At 42.1% G+C, this 18,327-nt stretch overlaps 1 protein-coding gene and 1 long non-coding RNA gene across 4 annotated transcripts in view; one reads left to right on the top strand and one right to left on the bottom strand.

Moving 5' to 3' along the window:
- Positions 1-14,426, bottom strand: part of LOC121138914 — a 29,951-nt gene extending 15,525 nt beyond the window's left edge. Inside the window, exons 1-3 of one of the 2 annotated variants that reach the window (XR_005875774.1) lie at positions 14,174-14,426; positions 13,991-14,039; positions 12,804-12,926 (exon numbers count right to left, since the gene is read on the bottom strand). This is a non-coding gene — a long non-coding RNA (uncharacterized LOC121138914). The remainder of the gene's footprint in view (positions 1-12,803; positions 12,927-13,990; positions 14,040-14,173) is intronic. The other variant, XR_005875773.1, reaches the window with a different exon arrangement.
- LOC121138913 (major urinary protein 20-like) lies at positions 2,448-5,403 on the top strand. Of its 2 annotated transcripts, none has more exons than XM_040741965.1 (6): positions 2,448-2,555; positions 2,897-3,033; positions 3,835-3,905; positions 4,549-4,659; positions 5,029-5,130; positions 5,291-5,403. In XM_040741965.1, the coding sequence occupies exons 1-6, from the start codon at positions 2,448-2,450 to the stop codon at positions 5,326-5,328; spliced, it is 567 nt and encodes a 188-aa protein (XP_040597899.1). In that variant the 3' UTR covers positions 5,329-5,403. The 2 variants fall into 2 exon arrangements, with proteins under 2 accessions (XP_040597899.1, XP_040597898.1); XM_040741964.1 differs by having other exon boundaries at positions 5,223-5,403.
- Positions 14,427-18,327: the final 3,901 nt, after the last annotated feature.

The raw sequence follows: 18,327 nt of genomic DNA, 5'->3' as shown, positions 1-18,327 counted from the left end.
CATTAAACTATGCCTTTGTAAGCAGACTCTTGGCATAATTTATGGTTGGAACTCTGTCAGCAAATATGACTTTGAAAAATATTGGTTTTCTTTAATGATGAGATTATGCCTTGTTTGTTGAAGTCCAGTTGTCTCTAAGTTTAAAAACTGCTGATGCAACTTGACTATTACCTTAGCAGTTTGGATTCTGGTGTCGGTGTTCTCTGAACAAAGGTTGAGAGGCTTTGGGGGTCTGTCAGCTTAGCCTCAGGAAATCCTCTCTTGATAATCTTTAAAAGTTTTTAAAAGATTTATTATTTTTATGTGTGTGCCTACATGAATTTATATGTACCACATGTGGGCAGGAGGCCCCTTTAATTGAAGTTACAGTCAGTTGCCATGTGGGTGTTGGGAACTGAACCTGAGGTCTCCCTTGTTTCAGGCCACAGCATTATACTGGGATATATCAGCTGACAAAATCATGTGGCTGAACCACCAGGATCATCATGAATTCCATTGTAGGAAATCCAATTTGCAGAGCTTTGGTGATTCCTGCCTTTTGTATAGTCACTATCATTTCTATAAAACCCTTGTGAAACTACAGTGCTCCCCATTACCGTAATGGATTTTGTCCCACAAAACACCAGCAGTGTTTTAAAAAAAATAGTGGGTACCACTCTCAGGTATACTGGTATACTGGATTCCTTCCCTCACACTATGGGGCCCTGGTGTGAAAGTATTCACACAGTCAAAGAAACCATTTTCTCATAGTCAAATCCACATAACTTAGACACTAGCTCCCAACAATTATGTCTTATGGCAGGACATCCTGCAAGGAAAGGGGGCTCGGCAATAGATCACATTCAGAGCTTCAAAAGACAGGCACTAATTAGGGGACATGGCCTGTCTGTCCCCACCGACAAGCAGTACTGGGAAGTCTTGATTTCCCTAACAGCCGTTTCAGAGTAATGCAATTTACTGGTCCCTGCTCTATATTAACAAGCTATTAATATTCTGTATTCACCTTCACCTCAGTTTCACTGACAGATAATCTTATTCCAGCAAATTATCTGTTTGTGCCTTTACCCCTAGAGATACAGGAAAATCCATTGGAATGCTTAACCACCCACAGAAACAGGAATTCCCTTTCATCAGGGCATCAGCAGTATGAGTGCTCTGCTGCTTAATCCAGAGCTGCTTCCTCAAGATTTCAAGTAGCCTTTCTGTTTTATGTAGTTCTGGGTGATTGCGATAATACCTGTCAAAAATGCTAATGTGGATCCAGGGTCCATTTTCCTCCCATAGATTATGCCAGTTGCCATGGTTACTGTGAAACTGTGTTCCCAGCCTCCACAGTAGGAAGCAGAAGAAGGTGCTCAGAGAGTGCACGGACTGCCATGTTTGCTTCACTTTGTCTACATTTACCAATTACAAACTTCTGGTTTACCTAGCCACACAAATGTAGTTTATGTACTAAAACCCATCTCCCCTTTTAGAAATCATATCCCCTGACTCCATTAACACTTCCTGCCTCTTAAGTTTTGTCCAGATATTTGTTTTAAAAGTCAAGCCCTCTCTGAGACATAAGACACAGACATTGTCAGATCTTATTTGTTTTCAGGCTCTGAGAAATGCATGTCTGGTATCTTTGCTATTTCCAGAGAACTGCTAATTGTGTCAGTATATAAACTGGACACCTTGTGGGATCAGAAAGAACTTTTTGAAAAATAAAGAGACATGAGTAGAATGTATCTATGAGCTGATTCGTTCACCCTCAGATCCTTTTAGCCAGCCCACATGCTTGCTTTTAGCATCCTGCCTTGAAGGGAAGTTGAGGCTGGTACTTGGAGGGAAATTGAGGCTTGTCCTTGGAGGTCTGCATACTCCTCAAGAACATGTTTCAAGGGATCTGACTCCCTCTTCTGACCTCCACAGCACCAGGCATACAACAGTGAACAGACACATATTCAAACCTAGCATTCATGAAAAATAAAATAAAAATGTATTTTAAAAATGATTAATATATCTACTTCTACACTCCACAGGAGACTTAGAGCAAAGATGCTCTGCCCCCTTGGTCTCCCATTTCAGCTCCACCCCCCCCACACACACATAATTGGCTTTCTGATTCCAAGCAAGATCCAAAGTTACATCTGGCAGTTTCCAAATGGCAGCTCTCTAAGTCATCTACTGTTTTTCTTGAGATTATGTTTTGAGAAATGTAAGGTTACCAAATCAATCCATGGGAGACGAGACTGCCACCTTTAAAGAGGGGAGGAGCAATTCTTGGCCTCACATCAATAAGTGAGGAAACATTTCACAGAGAGTGAGAAAAGGAGGAGGAGATCCACCATTTAAAAAAAACTGAACTCAGAAAATGTATAAGTACAAAGTAGCTGGGGAGTGGAGTGCAGCCACCACCAGGAAAGACTCAGTCCTGACGGAGAGACGATTCTATTCCATCCAAAATGAGGCTGCTGCTGCTTCTGGTTGTGCTGGGTTTGGAGCTGACCCTAGTCTGTGTCCATGCAGAAGCAAAAACTAGTCTCATTGGAAAGAACTTTAATCCACAAAAGGTAGACTCGTGGGGCTTGGGGACGTCTGACCCAGAGGATGCTCCTGGGAACTCTGAAGCCAAGTGGGACCTTTGAGGGGAGGGTTGTGGCTCCTCTCTGTGAGACAAATAGAGGCTTCAGACTGTGAAACAAGACCAGCCGCATGATATCCATATCTAACAATGCCTGCAGTCCCTCACTCCCACTGAGAGACAGACAGGATCTTATGTATTTTGCCAACTGATGTGAGATCTAATCCTGTGTATGCTAATGCCCAGGCCCATGGGTCAGAGTTCTAGTGGAAACATGTCCATGAAGTGTCCCTGCCCCTCCTCTCTTAACAATTCACTTATCTATTACAGATTCAGGGAAAATGGCATTCCATTCTTTTGGCCTCTGACAAAAGAGAAATGATAGAGGAACATGGAAGCATGAGAGATTTTGTAGAGTACATTCGTCTCCTCGATAACTCTTCCTTAGCTCTTAAATTACATACAATGTAAGTGAGGTGTTCTTATCTGAGAAAGAAGAATTGGAAACCTGTAATGGTCTCAGGCCTACACACACACACAAGCACACACACATACAGACACACACACAAGCACAGACACACATATGCACAAAGAAACATATGCCCCTCATTGCATGTACTTGTACACATACAGACACAGACACAGAGACACACATACACACACTGAGAGAGAGAGAGAGAGAGAGAGAGAGAGAGAGAGAGAGAGAGAGAGAGAGAGAGAGATACTAAACCAAGATTACAAAACTGGGTGACAGGAAAAAATTTACTGGGGATTTAATAAGCAAAGGTCAGAGGCATTTCTGAAACCATAATGAATGAGATGTATAGCACAGCTTAAATGGAGATTATCATGAGTTAAATATTTCTGACTAGTTGTTAGCCACGAAATTCCACTTCTTCAACTGCATTAAAGGGGGTATTAATTCTCCTCTGTGGATTGGAGAGGTATATTGGGCAACATTTCAAAGCACTAATTTGATGCAGATGGTGGACATTTGGGAGATAATCTGCACAAGTGAGTGACAATGGGAAGTAGTGACAGTTGTGACAGTGATTTGAAGTGATTGTCATTCTTTTTCTAAATGATAAGCAAATATGTGATTAGTAAAGTATCAAGTATAAGTGAAATAATACAAATGAATGACTTTGCTCATTTTACAAAAACATTCAAAAGTTAAATGGAATTAGAAATGGGAGATTTGGGTAGAACAGAGGCTAAGGGGCCAGCCATAGCAGTATCCTTAAGAACCAGCTGACTGTATTTCACAGTGTCGACGGAGAGTGCACAGAGCTGTATTTAGTATGTGACAAAACAGAAGAAGATGGTGTATATATCATATGTAAGTATACAAAAAGTCTACATATCTATCCATAAGGAACTTAGTAAACCCTAATGTCTCTATTGTGGGTGGGTGTGTCTGTGTGAGAACATTTGCCTTATTGTTGGGAATTGAAATCAATGTCTTATACATACTAATCAAACTCTCCACAACTGAACCACAACCCCAACCCTCTTCAGACTCTCAGTTGCTTCCTGATCATTGTTTATTTAGCTAATTCAACAGGAGCCATCTAATAACTAGCATCCCAGTCTTGGGCAGGTGGGACAAGTAAGGTAAGATGGTTTCTCATCTCCTTCCGTCTGTCTGATTCTGCCCCAGTGGATGCCACCAGTTCATATCACTCAGGATGCAGCAGCAGGTATATAATACAGTGAACTTATTAAAGACAGATAGAGATCAATGGAAGCTGCTGATTAAAGTAGACAGGCTTTAGAGAGGAGAGTGGCTGCTGTGACTAATTGTTTACTAGTGGTTACCTCACGATGTCCAAAGAAGTATAGATAGAAAGCACCAGACATTTTCACCAATCTCTATTAGAATATACATTTTAATTTTTACCCGTGATATAGAATAGGTAAAAGGTTTCAATTATTTTCTGTGAACCAAAGAATTTCTCAGTTGTGTACCATTTCTTCCACAGATAACGAATATAATAGATTTACTGTACTTGATACAGACTATGCTGATTATATTATAACTCATCTCAGGCATATCAAGAATGGGGAAACATTCCAGTTGATGAAGCTCTACGGTAGAGTATTTTCCCACAGACACTGGTCATGGATGGGAGAAGAAGAGAAGAAAGAAACCCTAGGTTTAACATGGTTTTTCCAGCCTGGCCCTGAACTGCCTCTTTTTTCCTTATCTACTGCAGACAAATGGTCACCTCTGTCATCCCCCAGGCACAGTGGTGGGGGTGGAGGTCTCTTAAATCCCTCACTATGCCAGTAAGATATCCTATGGATGCCAAATTCATGGCAGGTCATGTCCATGCCTGATAATCATGTTGTCAATCATTTTCTCATCCTTCTGGAGGGGCCCTGTCCCATTCATTATTCAGCTCTGTGAATGTGGTCAATACACAAGATGCAATCACTACAGTCACCATTATTTTTCACAGGCCGGAAACCAAAGTTGAGTTCAAACATCAAGAAAAAGTTTGGGGATCTATGCCAGAAGCATGGAATTGTTAAGGAAAATATATTAGACCTAACTGAGGCTGGTAAGCCAGGACTCACACAGTTTATTGCCTGATTTTATATCATGGAAAGAACATACCAAGAAGCAACTAGAAACATGTTGCCCCTAGAGAAGCATGTAGTATCTCTTGCGGAAATAAATTGGACCTGGTACCTGAATGTATTCTTATTCATACCCTGCAGATCACTGTCTCCAGGCCCAAGTTGGAAGAATGGCTTGAGCCTCCAGGTGGGTAATCTCCAGTGAGAATGAAGAGCGTGTGAGCACAAATGAGGTTCTCTCAAAAGCATTAGTATTGTGCCCTAAAATTATAATAAAAATAATTAATAAGGAAGCTTTGAGGAGAGATTGAAATTTGGTTTCCAAATTTCTGGGTTTATGATTTAGTCCTGTGATGAGCTTTTCAGTAAGTGACCCAAGTGTTTAAGTAAGGAAACAAGGATTTGGATGGACATAGATGCTGTACTTTTGTGTGTAAAGTGCTCAGCAAAGCATCAATAGTCATTAAGAATGTGAGTGTAGATGTTCACCAGTGGCTGGGTCCACCTCACTCCCACTCTTCCTGTGAGGTCTGTACATCCTTACTCCTTACATGGGAATGGAGCATCACAATCTGGATTTCTCATCCAGCCTGGAGAGTACCATGATTTCCTTCATCTATCCTCTTTCCCATTCATTCCAAGGCTTCATTCTGATGATATGTGAAAACCTTTAAAAATGCTTTCATCATTAAGCCTCAATTTACTGTAATTTCTTCAGAGCTTTGTACTGAGTCCTTCTCTGTTTCACCAGTCACCTCCCAAATAATGACACAGACTTGATATTAATAATCATGACAGTAAATTAACCCATTTACATTAATCTACATTTACATGGTGTTATCTCTTGTCCATCTTCCTCTGGCTGCCAACCCTGCCCTTTCCTCTTCCCTGAGTTCTCTCTCTCTCTCTCTCTCTCTCTCTCTCTCTCTCTCTCTCTCTCTCTCTCTCTCTCTCTCTCTCTCCCTCTCTCCCTCTGCCTGTAAGTCCCACCTAATTTTCCTGCTCATTAACTTGCCATTCATCTCTTTCTTAAACCAATCACAGTGACACACCTTTGCACAATGTACAAATATCCCACAACAGAGTTTCTTATGCCAAAGATTCTGAATAAGCCTCGAATCTTTCATTATTGTTATTTTCCATATGGTATCAATAAGGAAAATGTTATTTATTTAATGCCTTTTGTCCTGTATTCTGGTCAGTAACATCAGTTTGGTGGCCAGGGAAGTTCTGTGTCTTCACACTTTGCTCTGGTTGACAGAATGGCTCTATGTCCTGAAGTCAGCTCTAGCAGTGCTTAATGAGTGTCTGCATTCTTTCTTCCTGGCTTCTTCAGGGTTGAGTGTGGACTCCTAACCTGGACTCTAACATCATCCCTTCCTGTCCACACTCTGTTCTGTGACAAGTCCTGTGATCTGATTGCCATCGATGCTCCCCAGGAAAGCATAAACCCTGCATCCCCAGCATCTTCCCTGATTATCTAGGATGACTCATCCAGAATCAAAGGATTTCTTTTAAATGTCTCTTAGTCACACCCATGACAATTCTCCATGAATGTCTTCCTGTCCCTGTTCAATAAATGATTACCCTTGCAGTTACATCATGTCTCTCTGTCCAATAAATGTGGGAATGATAGCGAGTGCATGAGCAGACTTGCTGGGTCCTGTTGCCAAGATCCTTGTTTATGTACTAGAATTGGACCTGAGTTTCAGGTTTTACCTCCTCTGCAATAATCTCAATCCCAATGAGTGTTGCCTGCTCATAGGTTCTCCTGTTTTAGTGACCTTATAAGGATCATAGACTTACTGCATACTTCCTCTATCTATAGATCCTCCTCTTCAACAGAGCATGGAGAGACACAGGCCTCTGAGGCTATGCCTACACAACATGGTTCCAGATATGCACCTTGGAAAAAAGAATGTTTTGGTCACCAGAGGCACAAAGGATAAAGAGAAATGGCTGCCTACCTCCCCACAGCAAGCTCTGACCCCAAGATCAAGAGATTAAGTTGGCTTCCAGCTCATGTCTCCTGACTCAAGTTATTGGTGTGCTTTGCTAAAATAAAGCAAAACACTTTTGAGAAAGACAACCAATTATGCTGGAAATCCCCCTCACTCCTCCTACAACACCTCCTGATAGCTATGTTTCCTAGGCTGGCCTAAATCTCCTGGGTCCAAGTCATTCTTTGTCCATAGTCTCTTAAGTGACTCCAACTTCATCCATGTACTTCCATGCCTGGCTTTTCATTTTTAATTTTGGCATTTAAGAGACAAAAAGAATCTGTATTTAAAAATACTCAGAAAAATAAATAGCCATTACAATCTAGTACTCTGTTAAAGAAATGGCTTCACAATGCCACCCTGAGGCAGGAGACTATCACCCAGAGAAAGTCACAGAAAGAGCTTTGGCTGCTCCCAGGTCAGGATGTCAGCTTTAGTTCACCCTGAAGCTTCCCCTTCAACACCAAACCCTTATTTGTGGGAATGAGTCATGAAATAGTAAAAAAAATCAGTCAAGGAGGAAATTACAAACCTCAACAAGGGGCTATTCTTTTTAAGGGAAGATACAGGGAAATTGTTGGCATGGTAGATTATTCTACATGATCTGGGGGGCTCACTGAAACTAAGCAGCATAGAGGACTGGGGGTAACTGTCACAAAGTGATCTCACATTTGGAGGTGCCCCTCAGAGGAACCAAGGCTGAGGCAGAGTGATTTTCAGGAGAACTCCTCAACCTTACCTAAATATAACAATAAGGCAACTTCCTGTGAATGCAGAAGCAGGCGCCATCCATGAAAAAGATCAAAGCAACAGTTGGCATCTTGGGGTTGGCCTGGAGTTTAGATCTAAGAGTCCTCATTTCAACAAGCTAGCCTGATGATCATGGTTGGCCTACAATGCCTTACTGGATACTCATAATCTCATAAAAAAGCAACCTTAGGCAAGACCATTCTGAGATGGTAAAAACAAGATCATTTGCCATCTATAAACATGTCTGTCCTTGAGCTAAAATGAGTGACAGCTGCTTCTCTACCAATTACAGAGTTAGCTTGATGTTTGCCTCCACTTATGAAAAGTGGAATTCACTGGGCTCTCTAATCACTGAGCTGTCATTGTCCCCCAGTTGTACCTATCCTATAGCTTCCTAAGGCAATCCCAAATCTGATACCAGGTTCCTTATTTCATTCCTTTTGAAAAGATTGTCTTGTGTATGTTTGTGTGTTTCATGCATATGTGTCTATGTGTCTACAAACTAGAGTTGGTGCCAAGTGTCTTGTCTTGCTCTATCACTCCCCACCTTGTAATCTGAGATAGAATCTTTTACTGAACAAGAGCTTGTGAATGTGACTAGACTGACTAGACCTGCTGGTCCTCAAACCTGAGGATGATCTGCCTCTGTTTCCCCAGTGCTGGGATTACAGGTGCATACTACTATACTTTACTTCTTCTGTGAATGTTGGGGATACCAAACGTAGGTCCTTAGGCTACAGGGAAATTACCTTACTGACTAAGGCAGCCCCTGCAACCTGGTATCCTTCTGAGATGCCCCTGACTCCCCTTGGAGCATCCTTCCCAACTTCAGTAGTAGACTAGTTATCCAGACCTTGTGTTGCTTACAAGTATGCTTCTAGTGTTCTTTAGTCATGCAATATTAAAATTATGAGAGAAAACATAGGTTATTCCATGACTTGGAAATACCAGCCCGTATCATAAATGCAATGCTTGGTTTGAAGCTGTGCTCTTAATAGGGGACAGAACTAAGGAAGTCTTCTAAGTTTAGTCCAAGATATCAGAATGAGACAGTTGCCATTGCTCCATATCTCTTGGGAGAATTGATTTAGTGGAGAAGGAAAGGTCCCAGTTTGAAACCTTTCATTATTTAAGTAGGCCACTATAAAGGGCTCTAGGGCCAGGAAGGTGACTCAGTTGATTTCTATACAAGTATGAGGTCCTGAGATTGCTCCCTGGTTCCAAACAAAAGTGTTCAATGGTGGAGCACAGTGGCACATGCTTGTAATGCCAACACTGAAAGATGGAGTCAGCTTCAAAGTTGGTAAATTAACTCAATACTTTCACATACCTTTCTTCATTTTCAGTCCCTGATACAAGCCAGAGGGATTGGTAAACAATCATGAAATGGTCTATATTTTCATCTCAATGACCACTCAAAGCCTAGTCTTAGAGGAATTTTAGCAGTGTCCTCCCAGCACTGGGTAGCAGAGGCAGGATTAGCTGTATGCAAAGCAATTCTCAACCACATAGCCTGGGGGCATGCCTGAGCTCAATATAACCTTCCCAAATTGTGAACCCACAAGTCTGGTCTGTCTTCATTCACATGACATGAATTAATACCTGGAAATTTAAAGAAGAAAATCACTGAATCTTCCTGTCCTAGCTAGGGTTTTTATTGCTTTGAATAAACACCATGACTGCCACAATGCTTACAAAAAAACATTTAATTGGGGTGGCATACTTACAGAGTCAGAGATTCAGTCCATTGTCATCATAGGGGAGAGTAAGCTGTAAAGGATAATGTGGTGCTGGCTACATCTTGATATGCATGCCACAGGAAGTTGACTGATACGCTTGGCAGTATCCAGGGCATAGGAAACCCCAAAGTCCATCACCAGTGATGATACACTTCTTCCAAAAATGACAAACTCACTATAACAAAACCATGCCTTCTAATATTGCCACTCCCTATGAGATTATAGGGCCAATTACATTTAAACTATCTCATTGCCACATTCAGGTCCTTTTTCATGATGGTGACTCAAGCAATTGATTTTCTATCCTGTTTCCCCATGCAGTGAACTCAAACTATACTTTCTACACTGGTCTGGAGGCAGAAACCATCCTCCATGTGCAAATCCTTTTCCTGTGGCTGCAATGGAAAGTCAACTCCATGAATCAAATAGATGAAATCAAAACTCTAACATCAGACAGTCACTTAAGAATGGGGTAATCAAGAAGACAGTGAGGTCATTACCATGGAAAGCAACAAACTGGGATCAAGGCCACCTGTATCAACATGAGACTTTGTCTCAGAAACATTTTACTAAGAGGCTGGAAGTGCAGCTGTTCTAGAATTAATATGCATTTCCAATGAGAAATAACTCCACACACTTAAAAGATTAATAAAGAAAAATCTTTGTAATGATATCATGCATCCATCTCTGGCAAATGCTCAAAGAGGAGAGAGCCTAAAACATTTTTTTTTTTTGGTTTTTGGCTCTGTTTTTTTTTTTTGAGACAGGGCTTCTCTGTGTCACCCTAGTTATCCAGGAACTAGCTCTGCAGACCAGGTTGGTCTCTAACACAGTGATCTGCCTGCCTATGATTGCTGAGTGCTTAGAGTAAAGCTATGCACCACCACCACCTGGCTCCTAAAACACATTCCATGTATGCTATCATCTTTATTTTCTTTTATGGTCAGACTCCAGTTTATACTTTAAAGAATTTAAATAGTGACAGGAAATTGCAAGTCGGGCCAGTTAGGCAAATGAAAGACATCAGCAGAAAAGATATTACCATAATTATTTCTTAGTACATGAGTAACATGAAACAGCATGTCATATTTTACTGACAGGTTCTTAGGTAGAGTTACCATAAGATGATCAAGATAGGAAAAACAGAACAAAGAAATGATAAAAGCTGGGCAACCTTCTTAAGAGGAATAGCTTCTTGTATACTACTTCTAGGAGGAAATGGAAGAAAATAGGAATCTTCTAGGAAGTCAGCAGAAATTGTCATATGATGGGACAAACTCAGAAGAAGGCTACTCATACAATGCAGCACAAGGGGAACACAGGGTATCCCAAGAACATTACTGACTAAGCCCACAGTGGCTGTGGGACTGATAACTACAGCTTCATGTGGTGGGAACAGTTGTGTTTTCAGGGTCTGAAGCAACCTTTCCACAAAGGCCCTGGCTTCAGACCACTACATTCTCTCTCAAGCATCTTTTTAGTTTTAAATGAGGAGCTCTATTTTATTCTGGATACCTCAGAGCCTAATGGAAAACATCTAGGGCTAGGCCCCAGGCTATTACTGACTCTGCCAAGCATGCTCCTGGGTTTGAGAAGGAGCCATGTTCCTTCTCCATGAATAAAGACCTAAACAGAAAGTATCATTTGCTCAGTTAAATCCTCAATACAACAGTGTTTTCCTTTCCAAACAGTTCTCACCTAGTGTCATCTTGACCTTCTGACAGAACTATGATTTTTCTCTAGAAGAAAACTTGACCTTTATGGCACACTATGCCCTAATGTTTACTGTGAACCTGTCATGCCCCTTTGAGCAGCTTGTAAAAGCCCTGTTCTGTGATATGGGGATGGGCCTGGGGACTGTTTGCACATCAGGGGTTTCTCCTTTGTCGTGGTTTGGAGTAAAAAATCTGGACAATCATGGAGAACAAGTGTATGTTTTAGCATCCTAATATCTACCAGGCCTACTTTGCATGCTACTTATCTTTGGGTTATTTTTAGAGGCTACTTCTTCAGACTAATTCTATTTTGTAGAACTTACCATTCCCTAATAATTGGTAAATCCTTTATATCAACAATTCTAGTCCTCCACATTACAGCTTAGTAGTGGAGTGAGATTCAACACAAGAATTCCATTTATGAACTTATTTAGTGCCTCATGCTTTTAACCCAGCACTCGGGAGTTATAGGCAGGCAGATCTCTAAGAGTTTGCAACTAGCCTGCTCTATAGAACAAGTTCCATGTCAGGCTCTAAAGCTATACAGAGAAATCCTATCTCAAAAAAAAATAAAAATAAAAAATGAAATAGAAAGAATGTCATTTACAGCATATACAAAATTAACTCCAAATGGATCTTATACCTAAATGTTAAATGTGAAGTTCAAAACTTCTAGAAAATACTAGAGAAACTAGCCATCTCTAAGTCTGGCAACTTGCCTTCCACATGCACCAAAACCACATCAGTGTTGACTACAAAGATGTTTCTACACAGAGCTCCCTGATAGAAATGGTTTCCACAGATTGAACCCACAGACTGAAGTATTCAGAAGCCAGCACCAGGTCTGGGGAGTTGCTAGGGCCATATGGAACCTCACAGAACATTGAATGTCTCTGCAGGTTCCCAGGGAGTGTCCTGCAAGACCTGTGACTGGGGGGTTGGCCTGGTTCCCCTGATTGGCTAGTGAGGCCTGAGTGACAAGAGCACTTCCTTAAGGGTTAGAGTATTCATAGGCCAACACACAGGATCTGAGGAGTTGCTAGGACCACATGGGACAACAGGTCCCTACCTAGCCTCCAGAATGGCCTGCCACACCATCTCCCATGCCTCCCTATCCCCTCCTCCTCATCTTGGGATAGCATCCCCCACTCACTATGCTCCTCTCACAGCCCCTACAGCAGCACTCACAGTGCAGCAATGAATCCACTGGTGCCTGTCCTTCTGTAAAACCAAGCCTGCAAGCATGGCTCCAGGAAGTATCCTGCAAGACTTGTGACTAGTGGGTTGACCTGGTGTTCTTGATTGGCTAGTGAGGCTTGAATGACAAGAGCACTTCCTTAAGGGTTAGAGTGTGCTTAAAAACACAGCACAGGGGTCCCTGGCCCTGGCTTTTACTCTAGACCCATACCCTTTGGATATCGGCAGAGACCCAAATTTCAGTATCACTCACCCCGTCTGCAGGAGATGACCCAGCTCTCTTCCTGCAGTTCACATGTTCATCCTCTTCTTCCTCTTCCACACCATGTGCCGAGCTTGCACAGATCTTTACTCAATACAGACAGGAATGATTCTCCTATTCAACAGATGGAAGGGTGCCCAGGATATTAAAAAATAAAGAGAACTTTTTAGGACGAAAATATGTTTATACTGGGCAGTGCTGTAGCATGCCTTTAATCCTAGCACTGGGAGGTAGAGGCAGGCAGATATCTGTGAGTTTGAGATCAGAGTGGTCTACAGAGCAATTTCCAGGACAGCCTCCAAAACAATACAGAGAAACCCTGTCTTGAAAAACCAAAAAAAAAAAAAGTAGAAAAAAAAGATGTTTGTGTTGGGCAGTGACAATGCAAGCCTTTAATTCAGCACTATGGGAGGCAGAGACAGACAGATTGCTGTAAGTTCAAGACCAGCTTTGTCTACAAGAGCTAGTTCCAGGACAGGCTCCAAGGCCACCGAGAAATCCTGTCTTGATCTTTAGTATACAAGCTTATTTGAAAGAAATGGGTTCTAATGCTAGTAAAGTAATAAACTCAGTAGCCAGAGCTAGGGTGAACAGGCAAAGAGAGAGAGCTTCCCCCTTCAGTATCCCTTATGTATGTACACAGCCGCCAAAGTGTGTAACCCATATTATAAATGGATTTTTTTCTCATGATTTAAAAAAATTTTTTTTGGAGACAGCATTTTTCTGTGTAGCCCGGCATCATAGTCTGTAGACCAGGCAGATCTCCAGCTCAGGTCTGCTTCAGTCTCCTGAGCACTGGGATTAAAGATCTGCACCAATACCAAGCTGGTAAAGGTGTTTTTATCACCTCCAAAGATCTAGATTAAAGACATGTGTTCCCATTTAAAAACCTTTAATAAGAAAATGCCTGCTGGGAGGTGGTGACAGATGCCTTAAATCCCAGCACTTGAGAGGCAGAGGCAGATGGATCTCTTTGAGTTCATGATAGTCTCGTCTACAAACCGAGTTCCAATTCTGGCTCCTTATCTACTGAGAAAATCCCCCAAAAGAAGCAAACAACAAACAAAAAAGTCCTACCCCATTGAGTTTTAGGTAATTCCAGAGGTAGTCAGTTTGACTATCTAGAACAGACATCACAACAACCAAGACAGAAAAATAAAATGAGATATATTTCTTACCTCAGGTGACAAGGAGACCATGGGTATAATTTCCAAAGCAATTCTGATCCTAACAAGGAAAGCATGGGGACTTTGCTTAGGGAGTCCAGAATTGTTCCTGTGGAGTGTTCCCTATTCTGCAGCATAGTCAGTCAACAAATCCACTTCTGAACATGATCACAACATAACAGCAGAAATACTTACAAACATTCTTATCTCAGGGGTCACCAGAACAAAAGGAACTGCATTGAAGGGTCACATAATTAGGAAAACCACTGATCCAGAGGCTACGGAGTGTGACCATATGGTGCTGGAGAGAGCTAGCAGTCTCTTTCACACCAGGAAAAACTGAATCCAACGTCTGTTTAACCATGTTCATAGCAGCATTATTTGTAATAGGAAGAACCTGGAATCAGCTTAGATGGCTCTCAGCTGAAGAATGGATGGAGAAACTGTGGTACATTTACACAGTGGAGCACTACTCAGCTGAGAAAAACAATGGAATCCTGAAATTCACAGGCGAACAGATGGAACTAGAAGAAACCATCCTGAGTAAGGCAACCCATTCACAAAGTGACAAACATGATACATACTCACTCATATCTGGATTTTAGACATAGATCAAAGGATTACCAGCCTACAGTCCATACCTCTGTAGAAGCTAGAAAACTAGGAGGACCCTAAGAGGAGTAAAGAGACAAGATCTCCTGAGCTAATTGACAGCATGGTGGGTGGAGAGAGGGAGTAGGGGGGAAGTGGAGGGGATAGGAGGACATGAGGGAGCAGGAAGATTGAGTTGGGGGATGAATAAAGAAGAGCAAGAAAAGAAACCATAATAGAGGGAGCCTTTGTAGGTTCGTGCCCGGGAGTAAGAAGGGAGTACAGGAAGATAGCAGGGTCTGCTCTCAGAGCCAGGGCAAGTTCTACTGAGATGGATATCTCTGCTGATCTTGGAAGACTGCAGGGTTTGCTACACTTGAGCCTGGGGCGAGTTCTATTGAAATGTATTTTTGTCTGTGGTGGTAGGCCAGGCCAGGAATCATTGTGCTGTGTCTTTAAGAACTGCGTAACCCTATGGGAGGTGCTCCTGTCACTCATGCCTCACTAGCCAATCAGTCCCTCCAGGTGACCTGTCAGTCACAAGAGGTGCCGGGCCCTTCCTTGTGCTAGTTTCAGGCTTGTCTCTGAAGAGGAGCTGGTACCTGTTTTGTGTGTGCTGTGAGGCGATTCTGCTACAGCAAGCTGAGTGGTGAACTTTGCCTAGATGGGCGGCAATGACTTGGTGAGTGAGGGGCTGTTGTCCCAAGATGGAGAGTAGCAGATTGTGAGCTGCGGAAGCCAGTGTGGTAAGTCCTCCCCCGACCTGAGTGGGAATCTTCAGCCAGATTCCCTAGCCTGTGAGGTCCCATGTGGTCCTTGAAACTCCCGGGAACTAAGGCCAGGCCTCTGAATAACTTTGCTTTGTGCTCTGAGTCTGCTCAGAGCATTGGGAGCAGGTAGCTGTGTTGGCAAACATGTTTCTAGTCAACATCAACATGCTTTTGGTGCAGCCATGGATAGGTTGCGGAGCTAGAGAGGCCTATTTTCTACAGTGTCTTCTAGACATTCAACACTTTATCTTCTAAACATTCAGCACTTTGCATTTTAAATTACATGTAAACATCCATTATTGTGGATGTCGTAAAAGGCACCTCATGTGTTTGGTTGCACTCCACTTACATGCCATGATGTGGAAGAGTAGAATTGTTGATATAAGGGATTTGCCAATACTTAGACAATAGTCTCACAAAGTAGAATTTAACTGAGGGAGGACTGCCTCTAAGACACTCAAAAGGTAAGTGTATGCAAACAGGCCTGTTAGAAATTAGGATGCGAGGATATACATTTGTGCACTAGGTTTGTGACATTTGGCTCCAAACCATAACAAAGAAGTCTCCCCTGATTTACAAGCACTCACTAGGCCCACATCCATGTCAAAGAACAGTCCTTTATCAAGCTGCACAAGGAAGCATTACAGGGCATAAGCAACCTTAAGGCCTGGTGGGCCATAAAGTTCCAGTTTTCTTCTTGAGGAAAGCATAGTTCTGCCAGGTGGGCAATAGAACACCAGGGGACAAACATTTGAAAAGTAAAACACTGTTGTGTTTAGGACTTGCATGATTAAGCAAGCTTTCATTTAGGCCCTCAGGCAGGGAACATGAACCTTTTTGCAATAGCTAGTAACAGCCTGAGGCCTAGGTCTTAGGAGGGTTCCCTATGGGCCTGGTGTATTGACAATAAAGCAGAGCTCTTTTTCTGAAACTAGGAATTTGCTTGGGAGGGCTGGTAATGGTCTGGGGCCAGGACCTTTGTGTAGTGTTTGCTTCAGATCCTGAGAACCCAATGTTTCTCACCATATGGAGCTATGGTTATCAGTCCCTAGGTAACTGTGGGTTAGTCAGTAATTTTTGTTTGTTTGTTTGTTTTTTGAGACAAGATTTCTCTGTGGCTTTGGAGGCTGTCCTGGAACTCACTCTTGTAGACCAGGCTGGTCTTGAACTCACAGAGATCTACTTTCCTCTGCCTCTAGAGTGCTGGGATGAAAGGTGTGTGCCCCAACACCTTACAAGCAATGTTCTTGAGATACTCTGTGTTCCCCTTTATAGAGTCATTTGAGTAGCCCCCTCCTGAATTTGTCCCATCGTATGATGCTTCCATGCTACTTCATAAAGTCTCCTATTCCTTCCATTCCCCGCTGCAGTATTATAAAAGATACTATTCTTCTTAAGAATCTTAAATCAGAGTACTTCGGAGGCAGAGGCAGAGGCAGACAGATCTCTGTGAATTTAGGTCCAAATCACTGGTGTACCTAAAATTTATTCTAGGACATATTTTTGCTAGAGATGGATGCATGTCATCATTAAAGAGATTTTTCTTTGTTAACCTCCCAAGTGTGTGAAGTGGTTTCTCCCTGGGAAGGCATAGTAATTCTATGACAGCTGCGTTTCCATCCTGTTAGAAAAAAATCTTTCTGAGACAAACTCTCTTATGTTGACTTAAGTAGCTTTGATTACACTCTGTTGCTCTCCAGGGCAATGGCCTTGCTGTCCTCTATGTGACACCTCCAAAATTCTAAAATGACTGTACCACCTCAGAGATGGTGTACTCTAATACAAATTCCTAGTCTCTGGAACACACAGCCATAAAGCCTGTTTCAACTTAAAAAAAAAAAAAGATTTTATTTATTTATTATGTATACAGTGTTCTGCCTGCATGTGCACCTGCTACCCAGTAGAGGGCACCAGATCCTATTATAGATGGTTGTGAGTCATCAGGTGGTTGCTGTGAATTGAACTCAGGACCCTTGGAAGAGCAGCCAGTGCTCTTCACGTCTGTGCCATCTCTCCAGCCCCAAAATGTAAAGGTCTTGATGGGGGTAATAAGCATATTAGATAAACAATCACACATGATTTCACTTTATGGTAAATATAAAACAAAAGTATGGGCAGAGTAGAGAACCCTGAATAATGCAGTAGTGTTTTTTTTTTAATTGTTTTTTTAATTCTCCACTGAGGAAATTGTGCTGGCTAGCAATAGTGATCCTAAACACATCTTTGCTCTATTATTCTCTAAGTATTCAACATTCCATGAATGCTACTCTGTATTACTATTCATTTGTCTACAGTTTGCTCTGAATTTCAGGAATGTAACTCCTAAAGCAATGGAGCCATCATCCAGCTTTCTAATGGGCAAAAGTACCATTATGTTGCTTGTGATCTAGTTCCTGATTTTATTTCCTTATTGTCTGAAATTCCTATTGCAACTAGATAAAAAGCAAGCTCAGATCACCTGACCTAAGTGTGAAGCCACATAGCAAACCTCTCCTATTGCTTGATGAAATCACTCTTTTTTTTATTAATATTTTTTTTTATTTTCCATTTTAAATTTAGATAAGAAACAAGGTTGCTTCACAAGTCAGTTCCAAGTCCCTCTCCCTTTCCCTCCCCTCCTCCCGTGCCCTCCCCCCGAAATCACTCTTTAGTTGTTAATATTTTGACTGCTCTTTCACCTGTGTGGCAGAAAATCACTGCACTATACATAGTACACAGGGCTGTAAAAGTTTGCTAGCTCCTTTGTGTTCAGAACAAAGAAGAGGAAGCTCCTATGGAGATCTGGGAGAGAGCAGGGTCTGCTGTTCCAGCCAGAGGCAAATACTATTGAAATGCATATCTGTCCATATCTGGAAGGCAGGATCAGGAACCAATGGGCTGTGTCTTACTAGAGTAGCTCTTGTCACTCAGGCTTCACCAGGCAATCAGTCCTCCAGGCAATCTGCCACTCAGAAGTTGTGCTTGGTCCTTCCTGCTGCCATCTTCAGG

Source organism: Mesocricetus auratus, unplaced genomic scaffold, assembly GCF_017639785.1.
Source record: "Mesocricetus auratus isolate SY011 unplaced genomic scaffold, BCM_Maur_2.0 Super-Scaffold_6730, whole genome shotgun sequence".
Taxonomy (NCBI): domain Eukaryota; kingdom Metazoa; phylum Chordata; class Mammalia; order Rodentia; family Cricetidae; genus Mesocricetus; species Mesocricetus auratus.
This window is presented reverse-complemented; position numbering and strand designations above follow the sequence as displayed.